Genomic DNA, 17,927 nt, shown 5'->3' with positions numbered 1-17,927 from the left:
AAAATTATTTGTGTGTTCGTTTTCATATTAACTGTTGCTGCCAACAAAAACAATACTGATATTGACAACAACAACAAAATCTAGAAATTTCTTCATAAGCTAAACAGAAAGTCATTATGGCCATATGTTCCTACTAGTCACCAAACAACATTTTATGTGTTCCTTCTCATTAATTTTTGTTGTCTTTTTGACTCGATATGTAATATTTTTTAGGAGCACCCATGGAGATATATAATTAATTACCCAGAACAGAAGAAAGAAAGAATTAAAGATAATAATAAGGGTCTTATTGGATGTTGAAAGCATAATTTGTAGTGAAAGAAAATGGGCTTATTTGTGAGCCCATAATATCAGATAAACTTAAAAATAGCTTATAACCCAATTAGGCGGGGGTATCTAGTGAGCTAACTAAAGCTCATCTAGACTAAATGAGGTGTCCCATTGTTAAGTCCTTAAGTTTGCTGGACCGGGAGCAGGATATTAAGATACTCCCAGTCACAGCTTAAAAAAATAATAATAAAGAAGAAAAAAGGGGCTTTCTTATAACCTCCCTCAGTCCTCTGTTTGAAGTTTTGAGTCTTTTTGAACGGCAATCAAGGTGAGAACTCAAAACAGAGTACCATTTAGCAGAGACGGTGTCGACTGACCAACAAGGCAAGGCCAATCACGATTCAGTGGATCACGACCGAAGAATTTGCAATTTTGAACTTCAAAGATTCATATTTCATAACTTATCTATTGGATTGCGTCAAGTGTGTTCTCTAAATAGCTAAGAGCTACCTTGGCTGCTCCTTGGAAGGTCATTCATGAAATTCTTCCTACCTTTCTACCATATCAGGTTCAAGAATAGGCCTATTTCCAAAAGACTATTTTGAAAGATTATTAAATGAACATTTAGAGGACGCTAATGGAGGAGAGACTGGTAAGGCGCCCCCAATTGCCTAGCCTCACCTTGGCGCCTTGAAAACTATGGTTTTCAGGTGGCTTGACACCTATGGTGTAATCATGCCGGCGAAGATCTACTAGCTGTCGGTGGGTTTAACTCTGAAAGTTGCCACTTTGTGCAAGAAGAATCCAAAAGGTGCATGAAGGGGAAGGTAGAAATGGAGTTTGTGCGGGCAGGTCAGTGGAGGAGATCCTTGAAGATAGAAGCAAAAAATTTCCTGTTCGAAGAGATGAGAATCAAGGGTAAGGTAAGCCTGAAGGTAAGGGAAGAGAAAAAGGGTACAATATTGCTGGAAGGATTAGAAGTGATCGAGTGGCTAAGAGAGTTCATAGCTGGAGCCTGTTCAAAAGGTAAGCAGATAAACTGGCAGGATTTTAGTACATTAGAAGGGAGAAGATATGTTGTTGAATGTAAGAGGAATAGAAAAGGTTTCTTCATAGCTTTGGCTGAATTTTTTGGTAAGGGACGAAGGCAACTAGTGTGTCTACCAGCAGGAAAACAGAACCAAGGATGGGGGGAAGTTGACTGGTTGTTCAAAGAGTTTTTAGCTCAAAGAGTAGCAAATGATAAAAAAGCCTCCATAAGGGAGGAGAAGGCATATCTCAGCAACAGCAGGGTAGAACAAGGGCCAGTGGTCATGGCAAAAACAAAAGGCCAATGCAGAATGGTGGGAGGTCTAGAGAGAGAAGAGTGGGATAGTAAGTTTGTGATACAAGCCAAGGAAAAGGTTAATGATTGGAGGAGGGTAGCTGACTTACTGGAAGCTAGGTTGAAGCTGAAGAGTGTCTTCACAGTAACCCCCTTCGATAATTGTAAAGCCCTCCTAGATCCAATAGAGAATGAATTGGAAATATCAGCTATCAATGTTCAGGCTGATTTCAGATCATTCACAGTCTTTAAATGGAATCCAATATCCCACTCCAAGGATTTATTTGTCGAAGATGGTGTGGTAGTGCGTGTAATAGGCTTGCCATTTCATCTATGGAAACAAGAAGTAGCAGAGTCTATAGCAGTATTGTGTGGAGGAATCTTGAAAGGAGCTTTCTAGGGAGATCTTTATTCAGTAGCAATTCTGCTAAGTGGTGTGAAGCCAGAAGACATTCCATGAAAGGTAGAGGTACGAACAGAGGGGAGTTTTGTCTCTGTGTGGCTAGCATCCTCCATTGAAGCAGGGCTGTGGAAGGAGGCTCGTATGGTAGGAGGGGAGAAGGAGGAAGAAGAAGCATTACGTGGACTTGTGAGATTGGTTAATTCAAATGGGAAGGAATGTTTCACTAAAAAGGGCCAACAAATTCTGGGAAGCCAAAAAGCTTTAAGGCAGATGGAAGGTCAAACCTGTAGAAAGCAAGAAAAGGCTATGACAAATGGCAGATCTTTTGCGCAGGTGGTGTTAGGGGAAATAGACAAAAATTTACCAGTGTCTAAAGGGAGAGGGCTGAACCAGCAACCTCAGACAGGGAGGGTTGTTGGTTTGACCATTAAAACAGGGGGGTGTGATTTGTTAAGAGGTCACGTGGGAGGAAAAGACTTAGAAAATGGCCCCAATCGAGTGGATCCCTTTTCTGGTAGGCTGGAGAAGGCAACTCAAGTAAAGGCTTTAAAGCTGGGTTCTTATATTACAAGTTTTGAGCCCAAGGCCCATTATCACAAGACAGATGGGCCAAGGGACCCTTTAAGTAAGCACGTGACTGGGAGGAGGGATGAGCTAATAGACGAGATTAAGCGCCTATCTTCTTCTACCCCGAATCCCTCCTTTCGATTGAACAGTTCAGGCGCAAAATCTCAAGACTCTCAGTCTCGAGGCTCTCTACAGTGGGTCCCATCCAACCTGGCAAACCGTCTCTCACCAGATAGGCACAACCCGAGATACTTGAAGCCTAGTAATTTGAACAGAACAGGGTTTGAAGATTGGTTGAGTGAACAAAACAACAGTGACGATTCTGATAGAGACGAAACTTTAAGTTTGGGAAGTCTGTCTCCGAAAAACAACAATGATTTACTTGAAATAGAAAGTTTGCATACAGAGCTGTTGTTTTTTAGAGGAAGAGATTGAAGAGGCAGGTGGCGGGAAGACTAGAAATGGTGAAGAAAATGGTCCTAAAGCTGTGAAAACTCCTCTTCCCTTCGTCGAGGGAGCTGACCCTGAGTCTAATGAATTACAGGATGTTGGTGGAGAGGGACAAGAATCAGCCATGAGGATGGATGTGGGTATTCCAGTGTCAGAAACACAGAGAAAGGCTTTCCAAGTGGGTAGGTCGTCAAGAAGTGATTCTTTCACTATGTCTACTTCACAACTTTGTCCAAAAAGGGGAAAGGCCTTAAAACCATTTTTCGCCTATCAGCAACTCAATTCCAGTGATTCTAGCCCTACCCCCGTCCTACCAGGTATGGGTGTCAATTCTTTTTTAGGTACTGACTTGTCTGCTATGCCTGTAACAGATATTCCAGCTTCCCATCCAAGAGGTTCTGATGCAAGAGAGAGGGTGATAGTGGAAGGAGGACAGAGGGTGATGGAAGGAAGTAGTAAGGGGGAGGCGGACAGAATTTGGGAGTTGATCTGTACAATGATGGAGGAACTTAAAAAAAAGGAAGGATTCTTAGAGAGATGTTGTAGCCAAAATAAGTGTGAGCAGGGTAAAATTCTTCCTCAGACATTGGCTGGAAAGGATGGAGAAAAGAAAAAGGATGATTGTTGTATTAGGAAGGGGGGGGGGGCAGAAAGGAACAAAGAAGAAAAAAAGATCTGAAGTGGAAAGGCTAATCTCAGACATTGAGGGGGATTTAGAATTCAGTGGTAGAGGGGATAGGAGGAAGGGCCTAAAATGAGGAGATTATGGCCTTTTCATGGGTTTTTTTTTGCTATTTTGTCTCGATGAAAATTATTAGCTGGAATGTAAGAGGGTTAGGGAGTGCAAGAAAGAGAAGGGTGATCAAAGACCTACCCTGAAGGGAAAAACCCGATATTGTGCTGTTACAAGAATCCAAAATGATGGAATCAGATGGGAGATGGGTGAGGAGTTTTTGGAGGTTTAGAGGTTTAGGTTGGAGCTCGTCTCCTTCTTGGGGAGCCTCGGGGGGGGGGGGATCGTAACACTGTGAAGGGAGGATGTGGTGGAAATAGTGGAAGAATTGATAGGCAGATTCTCAGTTTCCATTAAGTGTATGAATGTAGAGAATGGGTGTGTATGGGCCTTAACCAATGTTTATGGCCCTAATTCCTATAGAGAGAGGAATGAGATGTGGGAGGAACTATATGCAATCAAGGGGCTATGGGATGGCCCTTGGTGCCTAGGTGGGGATTTTAATGTCATTAGATTCTCTAATGAAACCAGTAATCCCCAACAGGTAATTACAACAAGCATGAGGAAATTTAATGGTTTTATTGAAAAATGTGAACTGAATGTAATACCTCTGCTGCAAGCCAGTTACACTTGGTCCAACCTTCAGGAAACCCCTTTGTGTTTGAAGTGGGACAGGTTCTTATTTAACCTTGCTTGGGAGAATAGTTTGGAAAACTTGGTTGCTAGAGCATTACTCAGGGTCACCTCCGATCACTGTCCTATCCAGATAGGTACTAAGTTTTTTCCTATAGGACACAAACCTTTTAGATTCGAAAATATGTGGCTTACCCATCCAGATTTTGTGAAAAAAGTGAAGGAATGGTGGGGTGAGGAGGAGAGGGGGGTAAGATGGAAGGGGATCAAGTTTCATAAGAAATTAAAAAGATTGAGAGACAAAATAAAAGAGTGGAATAGAGATCATTTTGGTAGAATTGAGGAGCAAAAATTGTGCCTAATCTCTCGAATAGAAAACTTGGATGTAAAGTAATCTCAAAATGGGTTGACCGAGGAGGACGGAGTGTTAAGGAGACAATTGAAAAAGGATTTGGAAGAGGTGTTACTGAGGGAAGAAATCAGTTGGAGACAAAAATCTAGACACAAGTGGATTAAGGAGGGCGATGGGAACACTAGATTTTTCCATGATATGGCAAATGGGAGACGAAGAAAGAATCTTGTGACCAAGCTAGAGATAGGAGAGGAGGTGATTACCAACCAGGATGACGTAGCCAGAAAATTTGTGGACCACTTCAAATCGATTTATAGAAGATTTTTGAATGAGAGAACAGTTGTGGAAAGGGTGGAATGGCCAAGAATTGATGACGGAGTGGCAAGGTGGCTGGAAAGGGATTTCGAGGAAGAAGAGATTAAGAAAGTTGTCTTTCTAATGGATAGATCCAAGGCTCCAGGTCCAGATGGCTTTACAATGGGTTTTTATCAAGACTGTTGGGAGGTGTTGAAAGAGAATTTAGTTGAAGTCTTTAAAGAATTTGCAAACAATCACATTATAAGCCCTAGAATTAATGCCACGTTTTTGGGCTTGATACCTAAGAAGAATGATGCCAACCACCCAAAAGATTATAGGCCTATTAGTCTGGTGACAAGCATCTATAAAATTCTGGCTAAAGTGCTCTCGTTGAGGATCAAAACAGTCCTCCCTTCTATCATTAGTGAAACCCGGGGGGCTTTCATTCAAGGGCGACAAATAACAGATCAGATCTTAATTGCAAATGAGTGTGTGGAGGAAATGAAAAGGTCTAGTAAGAGAGGTTTCATTTGTAAATTGGATCTTGAAAATGCCTATGATTTGGTGGACTGGAAGTTTCTATTAAAGGTTATGCGAAACTGTGGATTTGGGGACAAGTGGTGTAATTGGATTTTTGGGTGTATCAGTACTTGTCACTACTCTATTTTGGTAAATGGTATGGTGAGGGACTTTTTTCCAGCTTGCAGGGGTGTCGGGCAAGGGGATCCACTCTCACCCTTCCTTTTTACCTTAGTAGCTGATGTGATTAGTAGGGTCATTACTAAGGCTGACAGTGAAGATGCCATTAGGGGTTGGAGAATAGGGAGACACCAAGTCCCCGTCACCCACCTTCAGTTTGTAGATGGCCTAATGATCTTTTGTGAAGGAGGTTTTAGCGAAAAGGTAGCAAACCTAAAGGAGCTAATCAAAGGATTTGAAAGTATTTATAATTTGAGAATAAATTTGGAAAAGAGCCACATAGCGGGTATAAATTTGGAGGTAGGGGAGGTCGAGGCTATTGCGGAGTGTCTTGAGTGTTCCACCTCTGCTTGGCCTATGTCATATTTAGGGCTTCCTTTAGGGGCAAATCCTAGGGAGAGTAGATTTTGGACCCCAGTGATAGAAAAGTTTGAGAAGAGATTAGCCTCATGGAAGAGAAATTATGTCTCTTTAGGAGGGAGAATTACCCTTAATAAGAACTACCTTGGCTAACTTACCTACCTATTTTTTGTCTGTTTTTAGGATACCAGTTAGGGAAGCTAGGAAACTGGAGAAGTTGATGAGAGGTTTCTTATGGGAGCCAGGATAAGAAAAAAATGATCACTTGGTTAATTGGAAAATTGTGTGCAGAAGTAAAGAAGAGGGGGGTTTGGGACTTGGGAGGGTAACTAGAAAAAATCAAGCTCTGTTAGGGAAATGGTTGTGCGATGGCCATTGGAAAGAGAGAGGTTGTGGCATGTGGTGGTGGGAAGCATTCATGGGAGGTTAGAGAATGGATGGGATACTAGTGTATCCAGGCAAGCTAACCTGGCAGCACCTTGGAAGGCCATTCACAACACCCTTCCTCAATTCCTCAATTTTATCAGGTATGAATCTTGTTTTGGCAACACTGTTCATTTTTGGGAGGATATTTGGGTAGGAGATGCACCTTTAAAGGATCTGTTCCCTTCACTATTTTCTGTTTCTTTGTACAAAAAGGAGGTGGTCTCAAAATTTGTATCACCTTTGGGAACACCCTTAGATCCTACTTGGGATTTTGGGTTTCGTAGAGGACTTAGGGATGATGAAATTGAATCTCTTTCTGTTTTGCTTGGTTGTCTTAATCAGGTTTGTTTGGATCCCTCCAAGCCAGATAAGAGGGTATGGACTCCTAGACCCAATGGAACCTTTACTTGTGCTTCTTTCTTCAAGTCTATCTCTCAACTTTCTACTTACCAACCCTTTCCGTCAAAAGAAATTTGGTGCAGGCCAGTTCCCCAAAAAATTATGGCGTTTTGTTGGGAAGTATTCCATGGGAAAGTAAACACTCTAGATAACCTACAAAAGAGAAGACCTTTCCTCTGTATTTCTCCTAATTGGTGTATCCTCTGTAGAGCTCACGGTAGGATTGTTACCACCTATTAATATCTTGTCCCTTTTCTACAAACCTTTGGGCTTGGCTACTTTCGTTGTTTGGGAGTAGTTGGAGTCTACCAGCAGAAGTTCACATGCTCTTCAACCATTCTACCTTTTATTGGCCTACAACAATAGGGAGAATTATGTGGAGATGTGCTCGTGCTGCCTTGATTTGGACTCTTTGGGAAGAAAGGAATATTAGAATTTTTCAAGAAAAGGAAAGGAGCAGTCAGGAATTGAAAGGTTGTGTTAAATAAGACCTTGGAAATTTTTCATCAATTCTCCTTTAATGACCTTTGGAGAAATCGGTCAGCAGTAGCGAGGTGTTCATCTCTAAAGGACAAATCAATTACAAGCTGGTCTCCTCCATCCGAAGGCTCACTGAAGTTGAACTTTGATGGAAGTAGCATGGGTAATCCAGGAATATCCGGAAGGGGGGTGCTTTGAGAAATGAGAAGGGAGATATTTTGTTGCTCTACTCAGGTCCCTTGGGAATTGGGGACTCCATTAGGGCAGAACTTTTAGCTGCTGTACAAGGGGTGCAATTTGCAAACCATTTGGGGGTACAACACCTAACAATCGAGGGGGACTCCAAAGTGGTGGTGGGTTGGTTGAAAAATCCTGAAGAGGCTATGTGGCGTTACAAGAATGAAATGAAGAAATTTAGTTGGTTGACAAGGAATATGTTGGTCACTGTACAGTGGGTGGGGAGATCAGCAAATACTTTGTCAGATGTGTTATCTAAGAAAGGGGTAAATAGGGAAGAATTGTTTTGGGCTCAATTGTGATTCTTGCTTTTCTTTCCTAGTTTACTTGTAAGATTCAAGGAGGGGCTGCAGCTCGCGCCTCTCCCTGGGATGTTGTATGAACTTACTCTAAATCTGCTTCTGAATTAATAAATTTATTATCATTCATAAAAAAAAAAACATTTTATTAAATGTAGAGAAGATGGGCCAAATGGCCCATAGGCTATTTATCCTTTTTTATCTTTTATGTTCTTTGTTGTAATGGGCCTTATTCTGGGTCTATTCTTTCTATGTTATGTTCTTTTAATTTCTTGCCCAACTAAGGGTCTCTTTGTAAATTATCAAAGTTTAACTTAATAAAATAGTGTTAGGGGTGTAAGAGTGGAGATTAAGGTTCGAAACTCTCTTACTCTGAACCCCTATTGCCGCCATCTTCTTCTTCATCTTCTCTTCCTTGGAAGAATGATTTCTATTATTTTATTTTGATTTCTGCATCTGTTCTAAACAGTCCTTTATTCTCAAAAGACTGTTTTTCTTCTTTAAAGAAAGGGGTCTACAATCTAGTTTAGTGAGCAACAGGCCCCAAGTTATTTGGGCTTATTTGTAATGCAATAAGCATTTAATGGGCCTGCAGTAGAGCCCATTTAGTGGAATAGCAGGCCCTAAAAGAATAAACCCATTTTGATTAATTAATTGTGAGGTGTCTCACTTATTTATGAGGGGATGCCACTTGTCCTACTCTAACAAGAGGACTATTTTCCCTCCTTTAACCACTTGAAGTGGGGGGACACATGTCAACCTAGGGGAGAGAGTTATTTTCCCTCCTCTAACCACTTTAAGTGGGGGGACACATGTCACCCTAGGGAGAAGGATTTATTTTCCCTCCTTTAACCACTTGAAGTGGGGGGACACATGTCATCCTAAGGGAGAGAGATTTATTTTCCCTCCTCTAACCACTTTAAGTGGGGGGACACTTGTCACCTTAGGAAGGAAGAGTTTTCTTTTCCCTCCTTAACCCATTTTAAGTGGGGTGACACTTGGTACTCTAAGAAGAGAGGATTGGGGAGTTACTTAACCACCTCCCTTCTCTATATAAACCCCTCTCCTACAAGGAGAAGGGGCTAATGCCTTTTTGTTGGCTATTACTAATTGATTTGCATGATTTCTTGCATTAAGAAACAAGTGGGAAGAGAAAAGAGAAGAAGATTGGTGTTGGAGAGCATAAAAGAAAAAGGAAGAAGAAGGTAGGGAATTTGGTTTTCTTCCTATACCTCTTCAATATGATACTCCTTGTGCTTCCCACATGAGATGGAAGACCATATTTTATCTATTCCTCTCACTCGTTTCTTTCTTCCTTTTCATTTTCTTTTCTCCCTTGTTTCTTATTGAAATACATATAAGGAGACAACCATCTATAGCCTTATTCGTGAAACTTGGCTGATTATGGTTCCTTACAACCTCTTAACTTATGTGTGAGGGGAAAAATCATCTACAGCCTTGTTCATGAAACTTGGCTGATTATGGTTCTGTTAGACAGTTTTTGTATGCCCTTAGCTTCAATCTGATTTGATGTACTTTTGTTATTTAGTGGAAATAAATAAAGTGCATGTTTGATTCATGTTGTTTGGTTTAATTCTGTGTAAAACCCTAAAACTGGACATTTATAGAGACTCGTGTTAGTTTTAAATGTTCACAGCCGTTGGATAAGTCTGGGGAGATTTATCCTGCCAAGGCTGATACTGGTGTGCCACCAAGTGTTGGGATGGCTTGTCTCAGCCACCAGGGTAAGACCCGAGGCACATGCAGTATGGGATTACTTGAATCCTTGAACCGGACCAGATTTCCAGTCTTGCCCTGGACCTTGGAGATAGATGGGCGAAACTGGAAAGTTATACCTGACCCCTAGACTCGATTATGACACTTCACTAGGTGTTGGATCAGGCTGCCTTTGATATGCCAATCAGTGAGATCCTTAGCGGGGATCAAAACCTAGGTATGTTGGGGCAATTTGAGAATTCATCTGAGTGGGTGATCATAGTGACAGAATCAGTCACTTTGTCGGACAAAGGGTAATGATCGGGACTGCACTCTCTCTGATGGAAACCAAACTGCCGGCAGTTGATTTCAATCGTTGGAATTTTGTTTTGCAAAATTAATATATTTATATATGTATGTACGGTTTCAAATTGTTTGCAAATGGTTTTAATTCTCGGGATCCATGTGAGAGGAGAGTGCGGCACTGTTCCTTGCAGCCGAGGGAGAGGTCCTCTCTTGTCGGGCAGTGCTTGATCATTAAGGGCTAAGAGGTTAAGTGTAAGACCATTGAGGATAATACCTGATGGGCTAATCTTGCACCTGCCCACAGTCCCTGGGTTTTTATAAGATGGCTTGGCCCAGGGACCACTTAATGTAAGTGTTGGGCCCATAGGGTCCATATGATGGACTCAAGGGGTTCATTGAGTTTTTCAGTGAATTCGGCTGGGCCTTGTATTAAAGGCTGGGCCGAACCCATGTGGCTGGTGTGTAGATCAATGCTTGGGTCCCACGCCATACAAAGAAGCTCAACTGGGCAGCAGATTGGAAAGTAATTAGACACTGAACACTTAATGGGCCAGAAGCCCATTTCGAGGTGGGCTGATATGATCACCCATCCTTGGGGCGAATATGAGATTAATGTTAGTAAAAGGATTGGGCTTTTAGCCTTATCCACTCTTGGAGACCAAATTCAAATTAGATTTGAATCTGGTAACCTCCTGATAAGATCAGGAGTAAGCTAACTTTATCTGCAGATAGGATTAAGATTATTCCCTATCCAAATACTGATTTGGATTGGGATAACTCCTAATTAGGAGGTTTCTTAATCAAGAAGAAAGGAGGAGAAACCCTAACAAAAAGAAAGAGAGAAATACAACAGATTTCGAACCAAGAAAAATCGCAAGAAAGGTTCTTGCGAATTGAGATCAGATCTCATACTCCAGAAAAAGAAAAAAGAAGCAGTTCAGCTTTTTCGCCTTTGGAGTTCTCCTCCTGCCGCCGCCATCTGTTTTTGCAAGATTAGATCTTTGCAGAAAAAGAAAGTCAAGAAATCTGTTCTTGACATCAGTCTTGCAAGAAAGACTGAAAAAGATTCAGTGTTTAGTACTTCCAGAGGATTCTTGTGAAGGATCCAGTGTGTAGGACGCACCCTGCTAGTTCTGTTCCATCCACAGTTGTGTCATCTTCAGCAGGAACGGATCTTGGAGCATTCTTTGGGCATGAACACCAACTTTGGGAGATAGTGCTTCTCCGGATCAGGTATATTCCTCCCATTTGTCTTTTGGTACAGATCTGGTTTGATTATGGTTCAAGTAGGATCCTTGAATATTGTATTCTAAATTTAGGGAATATGATTCCCAGTTGGGAGAAGGTAGGAAAATTTTTGAAATTCGCCCACCCATTCCGCAACCTTTATGGCATCCATTAGATGGATCCTACCATTCTTTCAGGTTCCTCACAGCATGATAATGCACACCACAATTTAAAGGCCATTTGAAGCCTTATTGATGAAACATGCTTTTTATGATACCTATTTACTTGTTATGCATACAATGTTCCTTTCTTTATATGCTGGTTTTCTCTCAAACAAAGAGGGAATATATACCAGAATTTTCAAAGGAAAATTCTGTAGAAAATTCATACTTAGTTTAGTCTTTATTCATTGGTACTTCTGAATCAGAATCAAAAGGTCTTCTCTGCCTCTAGCAGAGATGTAATTAAGGGAATATCTACATGATTTCTCGAATGGGGTTTACCCAAATAACAAAAAAAACCCAATTATTAGTTTAATTGGGTGAATTGTGTTATGTGAGAAATTATACTAAGAAAAAAGATTTCCACTAACACCCATATGGGTGTTTCTTCTCTTTAAGTGGGAAGGCTAGGAATCTTTCATAGGGGGAGGGGTTAATTGCATAACCACCTCAATCCCTATTTAAGCTCCTTAGTGGGAGTCTTCAGCCCTCCTTTGGAGAAATTGTGTCTTAGGGAACAACACTCCTAGAGAGTCCTAAGAAAATCCAAAGTGAAGAGAGAATACAAAGAGAAGTTTCGTGAAGAAAGGGAGAGAAAGAGAAGAGAAGAATGAAACCCCAAGTAGGTGAAGGGAAGTCTTCTCTGCAAATGTCTCTTGCACACATCTTTTATTTTCACAATTGCATATTATTCTCCTTCTCTCTTTCATTATTTGTTTTTTGAAATGAAAAGGGAAAAGGAAACCATGTAAGACTAGGTGTTTCTACTTTGGTTGGTTATGGTTCTTCTACCAAAACAGGTTATGGATTAAGCCATCTACAGCCTTGTTCCCAAGGGCTGATTATGGCTCCCTTCAAATGCAGATGAACAAAGGAGGGATAAAAATCGTCTATAGTTAGATATGCAATCTGACTCACTGTGGTTTCCTCCCCATATACAAAGACCAGAAGATAGATATGCCATCTGCAATTGGAATTTTGTCCAATTGATTATGGCTTATTGTGAAAAAGGAAAAGAGTGAGAAAGAAATGATTGTACCAAACAAAAGAGAGAGAAATATGATGTTGTAAAGTTTCCGTATTGTATTTTTTCTTTCTCATTCTTGTAAACTTGAAATATCTAAAGAAATGCAAATGGAAATTTCTTTTTTTTAGGATTCCCTATTTTTCTTTTTATTTGTTCTATATGTTCATATCTCCAAGTAAGAATCAAAAGGTGTTCTCTATATGATTCCTTGAATGGACCTCACCCTAAATAAATAAAAGCTCAATCATTTCATTGAGTGGATTATGTTGTATGGGAACTTCTTAAAAATTTCACACCACACTGTCGGCTAATGCCTACGTTAAGTCTCCACTTTTACTTACATAGCAGGGTTTTAAATATAATTTCTTTAGCTAGATTTTGACCTTATTGTAATACCTTACCTTTGAACTGGTTGGAAATTCAAGATTTTACACTTAATCTATGAAAATATTGAAACTGGAATAGGTTTATCTTTTCTGATTTTTATCTGCTTCTTTCCTATTTCCCATTATCTGATTTTCTATCTTCCTAATTCTTCTCTACTTATCAATGCTTTTAAAACCAGCCCAGAGGCTGAACCGTTTTTGCCTCTGGGTTGCGGGTCTCCAGTCAGACCCTGATTTGAGGCCAGAAAAGGTTTTTATTGACAAAAATAGCATCTTGGAATGCATAGATCTCGAAAAGTTATTTAAAATCAACATAAAGATCACCCCAATCAGACAACCGAGTGCAAAATTGTGGTCTGGAAGTTTGCTTATACATGTAGTGTGTAACCTGTGACCCAGTGTCCAGGTTGAACGGGTAAACAGTTCAATTGCCTAGGTTGAACGGATTTTGACCACGTCAATGGCTTTTCGTAAAATCCTGGGTTCTAGGAAAACCAGACCTGGAAATAAGGTCGGGTGACAGTTTGAACAGTTTGAATGCTTGGGTCAATGGTGGGTTGAAAACATTGCTAATTATCATCCTATTTCATCAAAATTTCTGCCAACCCTTGAAACCAGAATGTTAAAACCCCGTTTAATGCAGTAATTATAAAATAAAAATCAAGAACTAAAATTTCTGCACTCTTGCTGTAAAAGAAAGTTATCCTTTTTTCTTTTTTTCTGAGAAAAGACAAAGGAACTATGCATATTAGGGTGGTGCTTCATGCTATTTTAGTCATAGTGTTCTTTTCAGTGCTTAAGGTGCATTAGGGCTTTTGTACAGCTTTTCTCTATATAGGTCATATATGTCATCTTTATATATCCCCATTTTCTTCTTTGGTCTGAATCGTCTGATATAGAAAATTTAATAAAGCACTTCAATTTTTTCAAGGAAAAAATATAATATAAGCATATCTTTTGTAAGATCCCTATATGATGAGTTGTTTTTGCATGAGGATTGGAATATGATCTTACAAAGAAATAAGCAAAACAAAATAAGATCCTCTATGAAATTAGTCATTTTGAACAAAACAGGTCATTAGACAATGTTAGACCTGGCTATTGAGGGTCTTGGGAGGGGTGTACTGGATATGAGATTAACCTTTGTCTTTTTTTTTTCTTTCTTTTATTTTTTTTGGGGGGGTGTCCGCTCTCAGACTCAAACACGCCTTCATGCTTTTTTTTGGTTGATAGAAAATTGATTATTTTGATTAATTACATGTAAACACAGTACATCTTGATGACCTTGACGTCATCCACAAGAAATTAACTGTATTACAAAGATGCCCAAAACAATTGCTTTCTTGTTACTCCTTGTTTTGTGAAGGAGTCAGCTAACCCGTTTGCACTTCTTCTAACCTATTTGAATTCATTAACCAGCTCTCATGCTTGTCAGCATGAGATTTTACAATTGCACCAGGCTATGGCCCCTCGATATCCAGGAAGAAGCCAAATCTTCAAAAGAGACAGGGTGGAATTCTCTTAGTTCTTTGTGAACAGATCCAAGAATACAACATGCCTATCATGCTCCTTATAGCATCTTCTGTAGTTCTATTATTGATACTGAAATAAAAATGTGGTTGTTTCTTTCGTACAGGCTGCCCACATAACCACAAAAGGGATGATCACCCACCAAACCATTTTTTATTACTTTTTTTTCGACTGCCAAGTTGCCCATATAAACTTAAAAGGAAGTAGTTAAGTCTGATTTGAGTTTAGTTGAGACATATAACGTCTCCAAGTTCCATGAGGTGAAGCACTATAAGTGCTCAAAACACTATGGGAATGTGTCCACAGAAAGGAAGAGAATTGGCAATGAAGAAACAAGTATCTTACAGTAAAAGAAATCTCTATTAAACTAGGGTTCTTTCGAGACTTAGCCCCACTTAATTGCTACCCTTTATTAATCATAACAATGTCTAATGTGAGCCCTCCTAATTGATGTAAAGTTAAAATGTTTAAGTAATTTGAAGGAACTCACCAATAACTTGTGAAGAAGTTTAAATTATCACCCAAATAGTTTCAAACAGAACTTTTTTTTTTTTTTTTTGATAATCAGTTTAAAACAGAACTATTGCAGAACTAATTCCTTTATTGGAAATGGCAGAAAATGGATCCTATTTTCCTTCCTCTCACTTTTTTTTGGCTGCTATATTGGGGTTTGTTCATCCCATGGATGAGATCTTGGATTACAGTTTCCATATCCCATTTAGGTTTTGTGATGACTGATGAGTGGACTGAGATTGCTGATTGGCTTTCTTATCGGATAGATTTATGAATCAGTTTTTTTTTTTTTTAATCAATGGTGAAATCCCTGAGCTTCTTTTCTAGTTTACTACATGTGAAATATCAGCGCTCTGAAAAGCTGGTATCAGCTCAAAACTCCATTGGTTGAATGGTTGACCAAGATGGTTTTGGTACCTTTTGTAATTAATTCCTCTTATCTTTGATGCCTATCTAGATATTTTATGGTCAGATAAGTTCCTATTTGATATGCCTATTTTGGTATCTCATAGCCAGAGGAACTTCTACTTGATATATATTGTTTTGAACAGGGTTTTGGTTTGTTGTTTATCAGGTTGTTTGATTCTGGTTCCAATTTGTGTATGGTTGCCCACAGAATTTGTCTATGTAAGAATTCATGCATAGACCTTGTTTGGATATAGGAGGCATTGCTTGGTGCAATAGTAAAATCTTGGGAGAACAAGCATGAAAATATGGTTTTGATTCTGAGAGCTTTCATTTTGTGCAAAAAATGCCAAAGGTTAGGTCCATATCCAGTCCACCCCTCCAAGACCCTAGATAGTTGGAAGATTGGGTAATGAACCTTTTTATCTTGTTTAGATATATTGTCCTTGAAATACCTGCAGTCTTCCATGATGGTCCGTTTGACTTAATGAATCTCATTTTTGTTTGACTAGAATATGGAATATTACACTTTCTTTATCATTGTGAACAATGCTAATTAGATCATACAGATGATGAGCTTAGCTGAACCACTATTTGATGGAATCCATGTATGATGTAGGACACCTGTTAAGTTAGTTTCCATCAGCTCTTGGATCTATTTTGGTAAATACACAAAATAAGCTGCTGATTCACATATTAAACTTTCATATCAGTTTACACAAAAAAACCTGCTGATTCACATATTAAACTTTCATATCAGTTTACTTGGCGGATAATTGTATCATTAGAAAATGGGGTTAACTAGCTTGGGCTAGCCTAAATCGGGGGAGGGGGGGGGGTTGCTAGGAACATTCATCTTGTACATTATTCTCTTTTTTTCACACATTTTAATAAAATTATGCTCTTATCAACAATAAAGAATTTAATTTCAGTTTTGGATGTTGTGGTCTGAATTTTATTCCAAAAAATTCACTTCTAAGCTTATAGTAGTACTGAAAAAAAGGCATTTTATCTCTGGTTTCAGTTGTTCTGCAATAGTCTTTTATCTTTTCACAATTTGGTTAAAATGTTTCTTATGTGAAATTCTGTTACAGTGTTTTCAGCTTCACTATCATTCTTATAATTCATGTTTTTTGTTTAATTGTTTCTTGTGTGAGAATGATGTATTGTCCCTTTAAGTTAGATAGCATTGTTACCATTTTCATAATGATCATACTAAAATTTCCTTCTATTTTTGAAGTTCTTAAAAAAGAAGAAGAGGAACGGAAAGCTAAAGAGGGTGGTGCTCTTCGAGTGAAGACTGGTTAGTCACCTGAAAAATCTTGGTAACTGCATTTTGCTTTCAAAATCTCCTTCTATTGTTTAATTTATTGTCTTTGTATATAAACTAGGTAAAGTTGGAGGTCCGGATTTGAAAAGTTTCATTCGACAATTTCCAACTGCTTCCACAGAAGGTACATCTAAATTCTTTTGTGAAAATATTGAACAGTGAAATCATGTCTCTTCTCCTCAAGCCCATAAATTACATGTATCAGAGACAAATTATGAAAACATAATAACAAACTGAAACCCCAATTTTTTTTTTATTGCTTAAAACTCCAAACTTCTTTCAACCCGATAAGGCAACAACAAGATAAGAAGGGTCTCACATACAACTATGCTTCGAAAATGATTCTTGACAAGATCATTCACCAAAACGTTAGCTGACCTAGGCTCTCATTTGGCAATGATTTTGAGTCTGGTTGCTAATATCCAATGGTTCTAATTAATCCCTGTTGACCTCTACACTTGATAATCATCTAGCAATGATAAATGTGGTAGTCAACCCTCTACAACAGGGCCATCAAAACTGAGGGACACAAAATTCATGATCCACCTGAACTGGAATCTTGTTTATAATGATGTTTCTATGGTGTTGAAATCCTGCTAATTACTTGTGAATCCACTTCTACAATCCTGAACTAGCAAAAGTTTATAAAGTTGATGCTAGGATCTGACTCTGACCAATAACTTGCATGGGTTTCTAATGCTCTATAACAATACAAACTGTTGTGACATCAAGAACTACATCATTATGGATTATTATATCTGATTCTGAGAACTTGCATTCGTGGTAGTTTATTACCATTAATCTAGTATGAGGTTTGAGTTCCTCATCAGAACCCTAAGCTTTGATCATGGCTCCTATGTTTCTTGTATTCTCTAAGCTTTGTCTAATGAAAATATAAGGTGACCATTCACCATCAGTCATGGTCTTAGACCCTCTATGTATCATGAAACCAATTTCCTAAGTTTGAAGTATTGTTTTTTTCCCATTTGTCATATTCACAGATTGGATTCTCTCATCAGATTGGTACTGACAAAAATTTCTATATGATCTTCACATTTGAAGGTGGCAGACATGAAGATATTTCTAATGCAATGGAGGACATGAGGTTGGTACTATTTTCTTCTGATTAGTTTAATAGATAAAATAAATTTTTGAGAATCTGTGTGCTAAGCATTCAGTTAAGGCACTAGGTGCATCGTCTTGGATGTTATTTGTGTAGGATTTTGTTTCCTTTTCCCACATGAGGTGGTGGTAGTGGTTGTATTGGGTTATTGGGAACAGTGATAGGAACAGAATGTCCAACTCTTTTCTTCTTAATGAACTTGCTCACATACAAG

General features: G+C 39.1%; 1 protein-coding gene across 1 annotated transcript in view; it reads left to right on the top strand.

Annotated features, from left to right (window-relative positions):
• LOC148878258 (NADH:ubiquinone oxidoreductase, 17.2kDa subunit) overlaps positions 1–17,927 on the top strand; it is a 39,825-nt gene that overhangs the window by 19,641 nt on the left and 2,257 nt on the right. Inside the window, exons 5-7 of the mRNA XM_088951620.1 lie at positions 16,501–16,563; positions 16,652–16,714; positions 17,653–17,695. Of these exons, the coding sequence (XP_088807746.1) occupies positions 16,501–16,563; positions 16,652–16,714; positions 17,653–17,695 (169 nt within the window). The remainder of the gene's footprint in view (positions 1–16,500; positions 16,564–16,651; positions 16,715–17,652; positions 17,696–17,927) is intronic.

This window comes from Nelumbo lutea, chromosome 1 (assembly GCF_056320005.1).
Source record: "Nelumbo lutea isolate HS-2025 chromosome 1, American lotus-T2T, whole genome shotgun sequence".
In the NCBI taxonomy this organism is placed as follows: Eukaryota; Viridiplantae; Streptophyta; class Magnoliopsida; order Proteales; family Nelumbonaceae; genus Nelumbo; species Nelumbo lutea.
This window is presented reverse-complemented; position numbering and strand designations above follow the sequence as displayed.